The sequence below is a fragment of the Chenopodium quinoa genome, unplaced genomic scaffold, assembly GCF_001683475.1.
Source record: "Chenopodium quinoa cultivar QQ74 unplaced genomic scaffold, ASM168347v1, whole genome shotgun sequence".
Classification (NCBI taxonomy): domain Eukaryota; kingdom Viridiplantae; phylum Streptophyta; class Magnoliopsida; order Caryophyllales; family Amaranthaceae; genus Chenopodium; species Chenopodium quinoa.
In genome coordinates this window covers 50754-63908 of record NW_018742418.1, presented here as the reverse complement: position 1 = coordinate 63908, position 13155 = coordinate 50754, and the positions used below count along the sequence as shown (strand labels likewise).

At 35.7% G+C, this 13155-nt stretch overlaps 1 protein-coding gene and 1 long non-coding RNA gene across 3 annotated transcripts; one reads left to right on the top strand and one right to left on the bottom strand.

Moving 5' to 3' along the window:
* The first annotated feature begins 2712 nt into the window (after positions 1–2712).
* On the top strand, positions 2713–6831 carry LOC110708029. 2 transcript variants are annotated; one of them, XR_002508631.1, is made up of 4 exons: positions 2713–3033; positions 3618–3782; positions 5814–5949; positions 6509–6831. It is a non-coding gene; the product is annotated as an uncharacterized LOC110708029 (long non-coding RNA). The 2 variants fall into 2 exon arrangements; XR_002508629.1 differs by having other exon boundaries at positions 2713–3782.
* Positions 6832–11966: 5135 nt separating this feature from the next.
* On the bottom strand, positions 11967–12775 carry LOC110707487. The gene is made up of 2 exons (XM_021885496.1): positions 12671–12775; positions 11967–12482 (listed from the first exon to the last, which is right to left on the bottom strand). The coding sequence occupies exons 1-2, from the start codon at positions 12773–12775 to the stop codon at positions 11967–11969; spliced, it is 621 nt and encodes a 206-aa protein (XP_021741188.1).
* Between the last annotated feature and the right edge of the window lie 380 nt (positions 12776–13155).

Genomic DNA, 13155 nt, shown 5'->3' with positions numbered 1-13155 from the left:
ATGTCAAATATTATGTCAGATATTATAATATTAATGTCATATATTAGAATATTATTGTTAGATATATTGGACTCACAATAAGTCCGGCCGTCTCACGCAAAGCTTCTCTTATTAATAACAAATCATTGGTAATAAATGATAATAATGGTATGAACGTGTATGTAAATGGGAGATATACGATTATGCGAAGTGTAAATCATTTTTTTTTATATTAAAGACATTTTTTTAATTAGCTTTTCAATCTCAGTTATTGCACTTATTATCAACTTATCATCCCCCTATTATCATATAAAGAAATGGTTACTTGCATATACAAGGTAGGAAAAGAATGTTAAAATTAAACCACCATGAAAGAAATGGCCATCCAAGGATTGTTTCAATTCTTAAGAAATTGTTGCTTATATAGAAAGTCAGACAGGGAAAGAGTATGTTTAGATTAAACCAGCATGAGAGAAACAAACAACGTCTAAGAACAATTTAAGTTCTTTTCAGCTTTTTGAACATCATGAGACGAAAAATATATCTTATAAAGTATCAATATATTAAAGATTTTACCGATAGAAAGTTTTAATCAGTGAAAGTTTTTAGCTTGCATCGTTCAAAATAGTGAACTTGCTCTTTTATAGGCAAAGTTTCTTATTAAAATATTTTACATGATGTACTACTACACAAATTATTGTACTAGAATTACTCATGTGAACTTCACATTTGGCATTTTCTCAACACTCCCCCTTGAATGTTCACATAAAATGGGGTGTGAGTTGCCTTATCAAAACCCTTGCTAGGTAAAAACTTTATGGGATAAAACCATAGCTAGGGAAAAGGAGTACAACGATATTATTGTATTATATGCTTTGGTATACTGCCTCATTAAAAACCTTGTCAGGAAAAATCCAGTGGGATAAAAACCTGATCGAAGGAAAAAAGAGTGTAGTGCATATAATGCTCCCCCTGATTTCAACATAGTTCACCACTAGTAGAAAAAATGAATTGCGCAGCACACTTTTCGCACCGGTTCTTGAAAACCGGTGGGAAAAGAAATGGGCGGGATAGGGGAAAATACTTTTCCATCGGTTCCTAATAAACCGGTGGGAAATCATATTTTTCGCACCAGTTCAAACCGGTGCGAATTACGAAATATAAAAAAAAAAACCGGGCTGCTTTTCTTCTTTCTTTCTTTCTTTCTTCTGTACTTTTACTTTCCCTCTCGTATTCCCTTTCATTCTCCATCCACAATCCCGAATTGCCCTAGCTTTCTCACTCCATTGAAGCTGCACCTCCGCCTTCTCACTCCATTGAAGCAGCACCTCCGCCTCCATTGAATCGTGCTCTATATTCTCCATTGAAGTCGAATCTGAGCTTTCTCACCTCCATTGAACCTGCTCCTGGTTTGCTTCGATTTCGCTTCCTTTAGGTTTTAATTTTGTTTATTTTAGCTGTTCTTGATTTTGATCTTCTTTGCGATTGATGAATTGTTGGTTGATTTTGTTGTTGTTGTTTTAGGGTTGTCGAATATGGTTGTGTTATTGGATTGATTTTTCATGGATTTACTCATGAATTTGTTTACTCGTGAGTTCATTTCCCATAGTGATAACTAATCCTGGTCCGTAAATACCTAGAAAACATCCTGCTTGCAAACATTTCATAATTGGGTTGTTTGTCCAGATTTTGAGGATCTTGTTAGGGATATAGGTAGTGGAGTTTTGAAGTATGTAGACATTTAGTCATGTATGTAATTCTCATAGTATCTGCAAAATTTTGTTATGTTATGAATAACACATATGTACTCCCAATAAGCAAAGTTGAATAAAATTAAATCCATTTCTTGCACATTATACTCGCTGAACAACTTTGTATCTCGCACACTCTCATGTAACCTAATTGAGTTGATAGTGCATGACTTGTTTATAATTTTGACATCATAACGTGCACATCCATTTATTATAGTTGTTCAATTGTTGCTAAATTTATTTAACAATTATAATGCATTTTTTTTTTTGAGTCTCATCTAAAGGTAACCCTGCCATAGAATGTCAGAGAATTCCTCTGTTGTACTTCATCTTGTTTTTGACCTCATAAACATTTAGTGTCTGAAGAACAGTTTCACAACATTTTTTCTTTGTAGTATTTGGCTGATGACAGATTCTCTTTCTTTGTGAATATTTCCCTGCCCTATTTTAGGAATCAGGAATGCAGGATGCCGCAATTATTGAACCAAAAGTGTATTATGGTACGAGTAGTTAGAAGTCCTTATCTATTATGACTCAGTCAGGTAAAACTGGTAATTTGAAGGGAACAAGGTTTATATTTTTTTTGCTGATAAAGCTATTGTGAGTCATGTTTTTACTATCTAAAGAAACTTCTTGGAAACAGGCGAAAAATGATAGGGGGAAGGAATTTGGAAACATCCAATATTTCTCTGCTATGAAAAACCCAAAACAAATGATAAATTTATAGTCCCTATTGACCTTTACTTAATAATATAGTGAAAAAATTTGCGGTTGAAATCGAGCTTTAGAGGCCATTATTGACATAAATTAGCACTTTTAACATGTCCTTCTGTTTGTTACTCTGTGACAGAAAAGGTGATGACTTCTTAGGTTTAGTGTGTGGTAAATGGCTTTATGCCGTTCTGGATTTCTTTTATAATTTGTAAGTTCAAATTTAGGAAAACTTGAACTGGCAGCAGGTAACATAACTCATTTGGGGGGGGGGGGGGGATTGCTTGGATTGCAAGCACTAGTATTATGAAATTTTCCGGGTTAGTCCACTTCGTCCTCTTATTATATACTACTAGATGTGCCCCGTCGTCTTTCAGTATAGTCATTACCTTATCTATTTCCCATTGTGTTGTATTATTACTTATTTTCTACAATACTGATCGTGCTTTTAGCCTATAATTGGTGATAATGGCAACAGTCGATTCTAAACCCCAATTGTGAGGTTTGTGACTTCCATGTGCTTATTGTGAAATAGATATGATAACTAGAGTGCAATTGCAATATTGGACTGCTGCAACCCTTAATTATGCAGGTATATTATAGCTATGTCTTCAGTGTTTCCGAGCATTTTTATGTTATCATGATCTTTGCATCCTCTGTCAGAACAAGCTCTTCACAGAATCACATATATCTTTTTTCTTGAAAGAAACACATTTAGGCCCTGTTTAGTTTGATGTAAAATGTTTTCATGGAAAATGAGTTTCCCATTTTCCTTTGTTTGATTTGTGAAGAGGTGGAAAATAATATTCCAAATGGTGGAAAATTGCATCCATAATAGGGGAAAACATTTTTCTTTATAAAACATGAGAAGCCACATTTTCCTCCCTTTCCCTTATCTCCTTTTTATTTTTCTCTCATCCATCTCCACGTTTCCATTCCTATTTTTAATTTCTCTTAATTTTTCTTGTAAGAACCAAACAAAGGAAAACTATCTTGCAAGTGTGGTTTTCATTGAAAATATGTTTTTCATTAAAACTAGTTTTTTATTGAAAATATAATACATCAAACCAAAACGGGGCCTTAAGTTGCCTAATTTTTTATAGTATAACATCTCTGCTTTATCTGAAAACTGTTGTTTACTCAAGCTTTTTTCCCCCCTCTCTTCTTGGAGCACAGGTGCAGCTTGTGAGTCTGTATTGACAATATTGATTGCTCAATTCAGATCATATTAGAAGGTTCAACACTTACAGGCTTGAATTCTGAATCTGGTGGTGGTACAGCTGCATAGGCTTGGATATTAGATCTTGTACTCTATTTGCAGGATATTATAAGATTATTCCGGTAAGTTATCAACTTTTTTTTTCTTTTTTTTCTTTGGTTTTTATAGGAGTCCTTGGCAGTTTTTAACATACAGATTTTTTTGGCTTCTAAAAAATTTTGAAACAAAGTTGTCAAAGTGCTTTGATTGGATTGCTTGTTTGCTTATATGAGGGAATTTAGTGCTTGGCTACTTAAAATTTTTATTTTATGCATCTTAATCATAACGGTAACCAGTCGAGGAAATAAGGCTTTGGTATTGTTTTATTGTTACTAATAATTATATAAAAGTCTCACATTCTAATTCGAGGTGCTAGCTCTGTTGGATACAAACAACTTATTCATATTTCCCTCCCCATCACATAAACAACACCTCCAAGTAATTGTTACTCAACTACTCGTACATGCTTTAGTGTATGTCCATGAAGTCCACCTTTAAGAGAACTAGTAAAGGTACATGGCATTGTGGATAAGGTAGAGACACTATGAGACAGTCATAATATATTTAGCCGTACATACAGTGATATTTAAAGCCTTTAAAGGTCATTCTATGAAATAAGGTGTACTAAATTTGATTTGTAAAAACTTATTAATTTTCTTTCTTTTTCTGTTGTTTTTTTTTTTTTTGTGTGTGTGTGTGTGTGGGGGGGGGGGGGGGGGCACAACGTACATGGATTTCTTAAGGAGGAAAATTATGGAAAATATATCTAAAATTACAATAATGTTTAAGATTTCTTCAAAATTGACGATTCTTCCATTTGTTCATAAGCATTTGTAGTATAATTAAGTTTTAATCTTCCATTATATCTTTCTCGAATAATAGAAAGTTGGAGAATATATATACCTAGCAAAAAACACTTAACAAAGCTCACCTTGGTTCTTTGAAAACATTAAGAAACATTTGATTCAAGAAAATTCATTTGATCTTTTAGAAATTCTCTGTGCTGCTATATTGCTAATATAGCCATTTATTTTCAATGTTTCTCCTCATTCGAGTTCAAGGCATACGTAATGTACCAGAGCTTACACGTTACACCGCCCCACCCTTTTTTTTATTCTGTTAGCCTTCATAAATCTTGGGTTATGATCAATCAAAATGCAGATGAAGCCGTTATTCTTGGGTTTAAGCATTTTTTAATAATGCTTGGGACTACAATTATGATAGCAACCATACTTGTTCCTAAAAATGGGAGGTGGACCGGTATATATCTTTTGTAATCTGAATTATATTGTGTTATATGTAATCAATATCTTTCCTTAGAAAGTTTCACTCAAAATTTGACAGGTAGAGAAGGCTCATGTGATACAGACTTTGCTCCTTGTATCGGGACTGAATACCCTTTTGCAGACTTTAATTGGTTATAGGACTGCAATAGTCATAGGAGGTTCATATGTATATGTAATTCCTGCTATCTTCATAATATTGCTCCAGTAGCTTGTTTTTTGTGAAATTTATACTGCCAATAGAATAGCTGGTTTTACCTGGTCTGCAAGATCAGCTTCCTCATGCTTAAAATATTTTGCCATTTCTAAGCAGTAAAGTGTTTTCCCATCCGAATTGAATTGACTAGCTTGAACTGGATCTTGTGGACTGAAAGATGTTCTCCAGTTATTTAGAAGACCTGTTCTGTTTATTATGACGAAACCTTCAATGTAATCAAATATTTCCTTTGCTGCTATGAGCTGTTCTTGCTCTCTGACGAATGCGTCAAAGTCTGAATACAGAACTTTGATCCATTTCACCTACATAAGTAGATCCTCTGTTAGTTAGCTAGCTAGAAAGATTTTGTTCTTCATACATTAAAAACTAGGATGATTGCTTATATCATAAGCAGGTCCTTTTGCATAGTTTATTTATAAACCCCCTGCTTTTTCCTTACTGTAAAATAGGATGATTGCTTATATTATAAGGAAAAAAAAAACTTCCATAGATTTCTCTCTCTAAACTTCTCTATCTCTCTTTAAATCTAGATTTCCAGATTTCTCAATAGTAGGAGCAAGTGTTTTTGACTATTCTCATATTCATTCAACAGGTTTTGAATGTTTCTACTGCAGGTTGATTAATCTGATTGTGGTTGCACCAACAATGGCTGCTGTAGGTTTAGCATTTTTCAGCTACGGGTTTCCTCAAGCTGGCAGTTGTGTTGAAATAAGCATACCCCTTATAGTGTTGCTTCTTTTCTTCACCTTGGTGAGCTGTCTTATTGCTATAAGTGGTTGTTGTTTGCTAAACTGAAATCTGATTCACATCTATGGTGATATGAGCTATCCATAAATGTAAAAACTTCAATGATTATTCAAGATTTTGAAAGCTATATCAGGCCATCGAATTTTCTAAATTTATGCGATATGTATGTCAATTCCTGTCTAGATTTTCTGGTAAACTGCATGTCACTGCAGTCTTTTCATAATAATTTCCATAATTCTGAATTTCATGCAATCATACTCTAGTACTGAGATAATCTTCCTATTTATATTGTGGGGCATTGGTCAGAGCTCTGATTCTTTTGTTAAGTTGGATTCTTACCTATTTTACAAGGCAGATTGATTGACTATTCTCACTATCAGAATAGCATCAGCTGCTGAACAGTTAGAGGTAAAGGATGAAAGCATCTTGCTCTTCAGCAAGAGTTCAGGACTGAAGATCAATGCTCCTGTGTAGTTGTTTCTGTTCTGTTGATGTTAGCTGTCGGGCTGTGTCTGCTCAGCTGCTATTGCTAACTTGCTATGAGCTGCTGTTTCTGCTACAGTGTTGTGCCTGCTGTGCTGTGATGTCGAGTTTTCCTGTGTTGGTGTGATGCGTTGCTGTGTTGCTGTCTGCTTCCTTTTGCAGTGCTGTGTTGCGGTTTCTGGGGTGCTCTGATGCTGAGTTGATGTGCTTGCTCTGCTGCTTTGGTGTTGCGCTGTGTTTTATTATTTTTGTAGCCTGTTGAGCTGCTTAGTTTGGGCTGTTTAATTTAGTTAGATGTTTGCTGTTTATATGCTTCATTAGAACAGGTTTTTGGAGTATTAGAAGTAAATTTTGTAACTTTATATATATGTTAGTGTTTATATATCAATTTTAGTGAAAAAAATGCAAAAAAAAAAAAAAATATATTTTTTTGGGCATTTTTGGCACCGGTTTTTAAAAAGAACCGGTGCTAAAAGTTTTTTTTTAAATTTTTTTGGGGACTTTTGGCACCGGTTCTAAGAAAAATAGGTGTGAAAAGTTCAGTTTTTGCCATCGGTTTTCCCTAAGAACCGGTGCTAAAAGTCCTTTTTCCCACCGGTTTTGAACCGGTGCGAAATCTATGGGGTTTTAGCACCCCCCAAATATAACCCGGTTCAAAACCGGTGGGAAAGGAGGGGTTTGAACTGGTGGGGAATTTATTTTTTCGCCTAGTGCAAGAAGATGTCGCATTCCAATTTTGTGAACTAATTGCTCAAATTTCTTGGAATGAAGTGATTTGGTGAACAGGTTAGTAAGGTTGTCACAAGACTGAATTTGCTGGATATCTATTTCCTCATCCTTTTGCAGATCACGTGTGAAGAATAGTTTTGGGGATATATGTTTTGTCCTATCTCCCTTAATATATCTTTTAGTTACTTGAGAGATGCATGATGTATTGTCTTCAAAGATGGTGGTTGGATTTTCTGTTATTGCTTTCATTCCACACTCTTCTTGGATATTACTAATCATCAACCTCTGCCATACACATTCTCGTCCTACTTCATAAAGGGCTATCAACTCTACATGATTTGAGGATGTCGCAGTCAATGTCTGCTTTGTTGATTTCCACGATAATGCAGTGCCGCCATAAGTGAACAGATATCCATTTTGTGACTTGGCATTTTGAGGATCTGATAAGTATCCAGCGTATGCATACCCAATGAGAGCAGCATCTTGTTTTGGTTCATAATATAAACCAAGGTCTTGTGTCCCTCGTAGGTATCGGAGTAAGTGTCGGACTCCCTTCCAATGTCTGTATGTCGGTGCATTGCTGTACTTGGCTAACAAGTTCACAGAGAAAGCTATGTCGGGTCTAGGTTGTTAGCTAAGTACATTAAGGCCCCAATTGCACTTAAGTATGGTACTTTTGGACCCGGAATTTCTTCATTTTCTTCTCGGTGTCTGAATGGATCGTTTTTCATATTCAAAGAACGAACAACCATTGGGAAGTTGATTGGAGTTGCTTTGTCCACGAAGAATCTTTTCAAAAATCTTTCTGTATAGTTTGATTGATGGACAAAAATACCATGACTCAAGTGCTCAATTTGCAATCCAAGGCAAAATTTAGGTTTTCCAAGGTCTTTCATCTCAAATTCTTTCATCAAGTATTTTGCAGTTTTCTCAAGTTCATTTGGGGTTCCGATGATATTCAAATCATCAACATAAAATGCAATAATAGCGAATCGTGATTGTGATCGCTTTATGAAAATACAGGGACTAATTTGGTTGCTCTTGAACCCTTCTCTCACAAGGTATTCACTGAGACGGTTATACCACATCCTTCCAGATTGTTTCAATCCATAAAGTAACCTTTTTAGTTTTATGGAAAGTAATTGTCTAGGCTTGTGGTTTTCTGGTAGTTTTAGTCCTTCGGGGACTTTCATGTAAATGTCTGTATCAAGTGACCTGTACAAATACGTAGTCACTACATCCATTAATCGCATCTGCAGTCCTTTTGTGACTGTCAAACTTACCAGAAATCTTGATGTAGTTGCATCAACTACTGGAGAATATGTTTCTTCATAATCAATCCCTGGGATTTGAGAAAATCCTTGGGCTACAAGTCTTTCCTTGTATCTAACTATCTCATTTTTCTCATTACGTTTTCTCACAAATACCCATTTGTATCCAACGGGTTTTACACCTGCTGGTGTAAGAGTTATTTTTCCGAAAACTTCTCGTTTTTCAAGTGACTTCAACTCAGTCAGCATTGCCTCCTTCCACATTGGCCAATCACTCCTGTGTCGACATTCTTCCACTGTTCTTGGTTCAACATCATTTTCATCAGACACAATGTCAATTGCGATGGAATTTGCAAATATTTCATCCACGATAACATCTTTCCTATTCCACCGAGTCTTGGTAGAGACGTAATTCATTGAAATTTCATTGTTATTGACGTTTGAACATCTTGTTCATTCCCCGTAGGGTTGTCTTCTTGTTCGTCCCCTTTTGGCTTATCATCATTTTCTTTACTTTCATCCACATTTGGTCTTTCTTGACCTTCTGACGGGGGAACATCATTAGTCTCATTTTCTATTCCATCCAATCTTTTCAATTTTCTTGGTTTAGAATATTTTGAACCAAGTGGTCTCCCACGCTTTCTGCGTGCTTGAGATTCATTCTCAATGGCCTTATTATCAGTTGGGATTTCAATACGTGTAGGGGCATTTTCTGCCGGTATATGTGATTTTGTCACCTTCTTTGTGTCTACAAATGCATCAGGCAATTGATTTGCAACACTTTGTAAATGAACAATTTTCTTGACTTCTTGTTCACACATATTTGTTCGTGGGTCTAACATCAACAGTTGTGTTGCATTCCAAATAAGTTCTAGCGTGGGCCCACTTTCTCTCCCCCTAAGGCTGGGAATACTGCTTCATTAAAGTGACAGTCGGCAAATGTAGCCGTAAATAAGTCACTAGTCATTGGTTCAAGATATTTAATTATAGAGGGGGATTCAAACCCGACATAAATTCCCAGCCTTCTTTGTGGAACCATTTTTGTTCGTTGGGGTGGAGCGATGGGAACATATACAACACAACCAAAGATTTTTAGATGTGAGATACTTGGTTCTCGACCACAAACAAGTTGTAGTGGTGAGAATTTATGATAAGTTGTAGGTCTCAATCTAATTAGTGCTGCTGCATGTATTATAGCATGTCCCTAAGCGGATGATAGCAATTTTGACCTCATTAATAATGGTCTTGCAATCAATTGCAATACTTTAATTAGTGATTCAGCTAGACCATTTTGTGTGTGAACATGAGCTACTGGGTGTTCAACCTCAATTCCGATTGACATACAATAATCATTAAATGTTTGGGATGTAAATTCCCCAGCATTGTCGAGTCTTATTTTCTTTATTGTATGATCTAGGAATTGTGCTCTTAATTTGATAATTTGGGCAAGTAATTTTGCAAAGGCAACATTTCTACTTGAAAGTAGACTAACATGTGACCATCGTGTAGAAGCATCAATTAAAACCATGAAATATTGAAATGGTCCACATGTCGGAATAATTGGCCCACAAATATCTTCCTGAATTCTTTCCAAGAATTTTGGAGATTCAATAGCAATTTTTTTCATAGATGGTCTTATTATTAATTTGCCAAGTGAACATGCAGAGCATGTCCATTCATCCGATCGAGGAATTTTGACATTTCTTATTGAATGTCCAACTGAATTCGCTATTATTCTTTACATCATACCAGTTGCTGGATGTCCCAAACGATCATTCCATAGAACAATCTTTGTCATCTAACTTCTGGTTAGATATCATATTGATTTCCATGGGTCGTATGTTTATACGATATAACCCCGAAGAGTATACTGGCAATTTCTCATAAATGTGTTTCTTGCCATATTTTCCTAGCGTGAGGTATAAATATTCCTTTTGACCTATTGTCATTGTTTCTAAATGATAGCCATTTTGGCATACATCTTTAAAGCTTATGAGATTTCTTCGAGATTTACTCGAGTATAAAGCATTATTGATCATCAATTTTGTTCCATTTGGAAGCATTATACAAGCCTTTCCAGATCCTTCAATTAATTTTGCTGACCCGAAAATAGTGTTTACATTTGCCTGAAACAACTTCAGTTGTGAAAAATATTTCCTATCCTTCAAGATAGTGTGTGTTGTTTCATTATCCAAAAGGCACTGATATTCGGAACCAACTTCAGGCATATCCATATCTTCATAAATATGAGATTAGTCTAGAATAATATCATACAAACTTTTATTGATGATAGAAATTAAAAGTACATCACTAGTCATTTAAAGTATAGTACATAACAAAAAATACATTAAAACATAGTATATATTACATTAGTAGATGGTTTATCTAGGCATTGTTATTTTCTCCAAAGATGAAATCATTTTCAATTTCAGGATTGTCCATGAAAGAAATCGGACATATCAAGGGTAGGACATGGAGCATTTTCTTCATTAACATAATTTGCTTCTGCATGTTTCTCTTTGCCTTTTACAGAAGCCTGGTAAAGGTCTACCAAATGTTTGGTCGTACGACAAGTACGTCCCCAATGACCTGTCATGCCACATCTGTAACATGTGTCTTTTCCTTTTGAAGGAGTTTGTTTGTGGCTTCTGTTAGGTTTTACAGCAATTCAAAAACAAGAATTACTTAATAATTGTGGGAACAAAACCTAACTGTGTATAATCAATATCAAATTATACAATAATCCAAATATAATTCAATGTATTACAACCAAACACCAAAATATCGAAGTATTACTGAAAATACAAAGAAAACACTAGTTGTGAAAGATAATATACTTGCCTTTACTCCAAGCCTTAACAACCAACATGAACATGAGAAAAACCGGTGACCACTTGAGTCTCAATCCTTGATACACTGTCTTAGGCGTGTAAACACTTTCCTAAAGAGTTTAATTTCCCCCACAACGGTGCTTGGGTTTAATCCGGAAATACTCTTTGAGATACCAAAGACAGCCCAACGTTCTTTGCACTAAGAAACGATGAAAGATGATCAATTCACAATATAGAATTAATCGCAAGAGAATTCTCACAAAAGTTTGCAAGAAATTTGAGAGAATAAGTGTGGTGAATTTCTTTGGAGAGTTTCAGAAATTTTTTACTATCTTGCTTCGAATCTGAAATCAAGCCTTTTATTAAAGACTTAACCGTCAGAATTGCGCGAAAAACAGACAGGCGCGGGCGCTCCACCAGGAGGCGCGGGCGCGCATCAAAGTGGAGCTGGCACTCCTAACTAGGAGCGAGCGCGCCTCTTCTGAACTTGCGAAATTCACAAAGGAAGAAAGAGTGGTACGCGGTTTAGGCGCGACCACAGGAGCGGGCGCACCATCCATGACGCGCGGGCGCGCCACCAGACCCGCGGGCGCGCCACCAGACCCGCGGCCGCGCCAACTTCACCCTTCCAAATATCCAAATTCCAGCAGTGAGGTCCGCTGTTTAGGCGCGACCTCAGCACGGCCGCGCGTACCTAGCGCGGGCGCTACTCATGGTTCCCGAGTACGCAACCATCAACATTCTGAATATTCCAACAGGTTCCAGATGACTGTCCCTTCTGTTTTTCAAATTTTTTTAAATTACTGTTTCTTTGAAAATTATTTCTACCACGTCCTTGGCCTCGTCCGCGATAATTTCCATGGCTTCTTCCACGGCTATTGTAATTTCCACGTCCACCTCTTCGTGCAGCATTTGCCTCGGGTGGATAAGAACTTGTTGCATTTGCCTCATGATGAGTGGCCAAAGACCCATTTGGTCTAAGATTATGATTTTTCAACAAAAGATCACTATTTTGTTCCGCAACAAGCAATACACTCATTAATTCATTAAACTTTTTAAAACCTCTTTCACGATATTGTTCTTGCAATAGTATGTTGCTTGCATGAAAGGTAGTGAGTGTTTTTTCAATCATTTGTTCATCGGTGACTGGATGACCACAATATCTCAATATAGATACTATCTCATGTATGGTTGAATTGTAATCAATTATGGATTTGAAATCCTGGAACCGTATATTAGTCTAGTCAAATAATGCCTAAGGAAAGAGCACCCTTTTGTGGTGTCCAAATCTTTCATTAAGTCAATCCCATAATTCTTTGGGATTTTCAACCATCATGTACTCAATTATAAGGCCTTCATGCAAATGATGCTTAGTAACACTAAGACTTTTGCCTTTTCTTGTTCAGTTACAGGTTCTACAATCGTCATTGCAGAAGTGGTAGCATCAGTTGCTTGACCAGAGAAACTTTTATTATCTTTAACAGCGTGCTCCAACCCTTGAGCTTTTAAATTCATCATGACATCCACTTTCCATTCCAAAAATTTCTTTCCAGATAAATCTAGGATGCTGAATTATCTTTTCATAAGATCTCCCATTTTAACTACAACAAATTACATGATAATTAGTTTATAATAATAAATCATATGTACAACACATGTTTAATTCTTCCATATTTATAGTTTGTTAATGAAACACGTGATAATTAAATTTATTTAACAATAAACCATAAATAATATAATTCTTTCTACCCCTTGGTTTATTATTGTGAGTAATTATATAATCAGGCAAAAATAAATCATATTAGTCGCATAAACAGCAAAACGACAACAACAACAGTAGTAACAATAATTATAATAATAACAGTAATATTATACAATGATGATTAATAACAACA

What these genes read in the sequence shown, in the direction of transcription:
- LOC110707487 (XM_021885496.1), bottom strand. Translation starts at nt 12,775, where the DNA reads ATGAATTTAAAAGCTCAAGGGTTGGAGCACGCTGTTAAAGATAATAAA. An exon ending in CAATGACGATTGTAGAACCT is followed by an intron (nt 12,483 to 12,670) that starts GTAACTGAACAA and finishes ATACGGTTCCAG; the next exon opens with GATTTCAAATCCATAATTGA.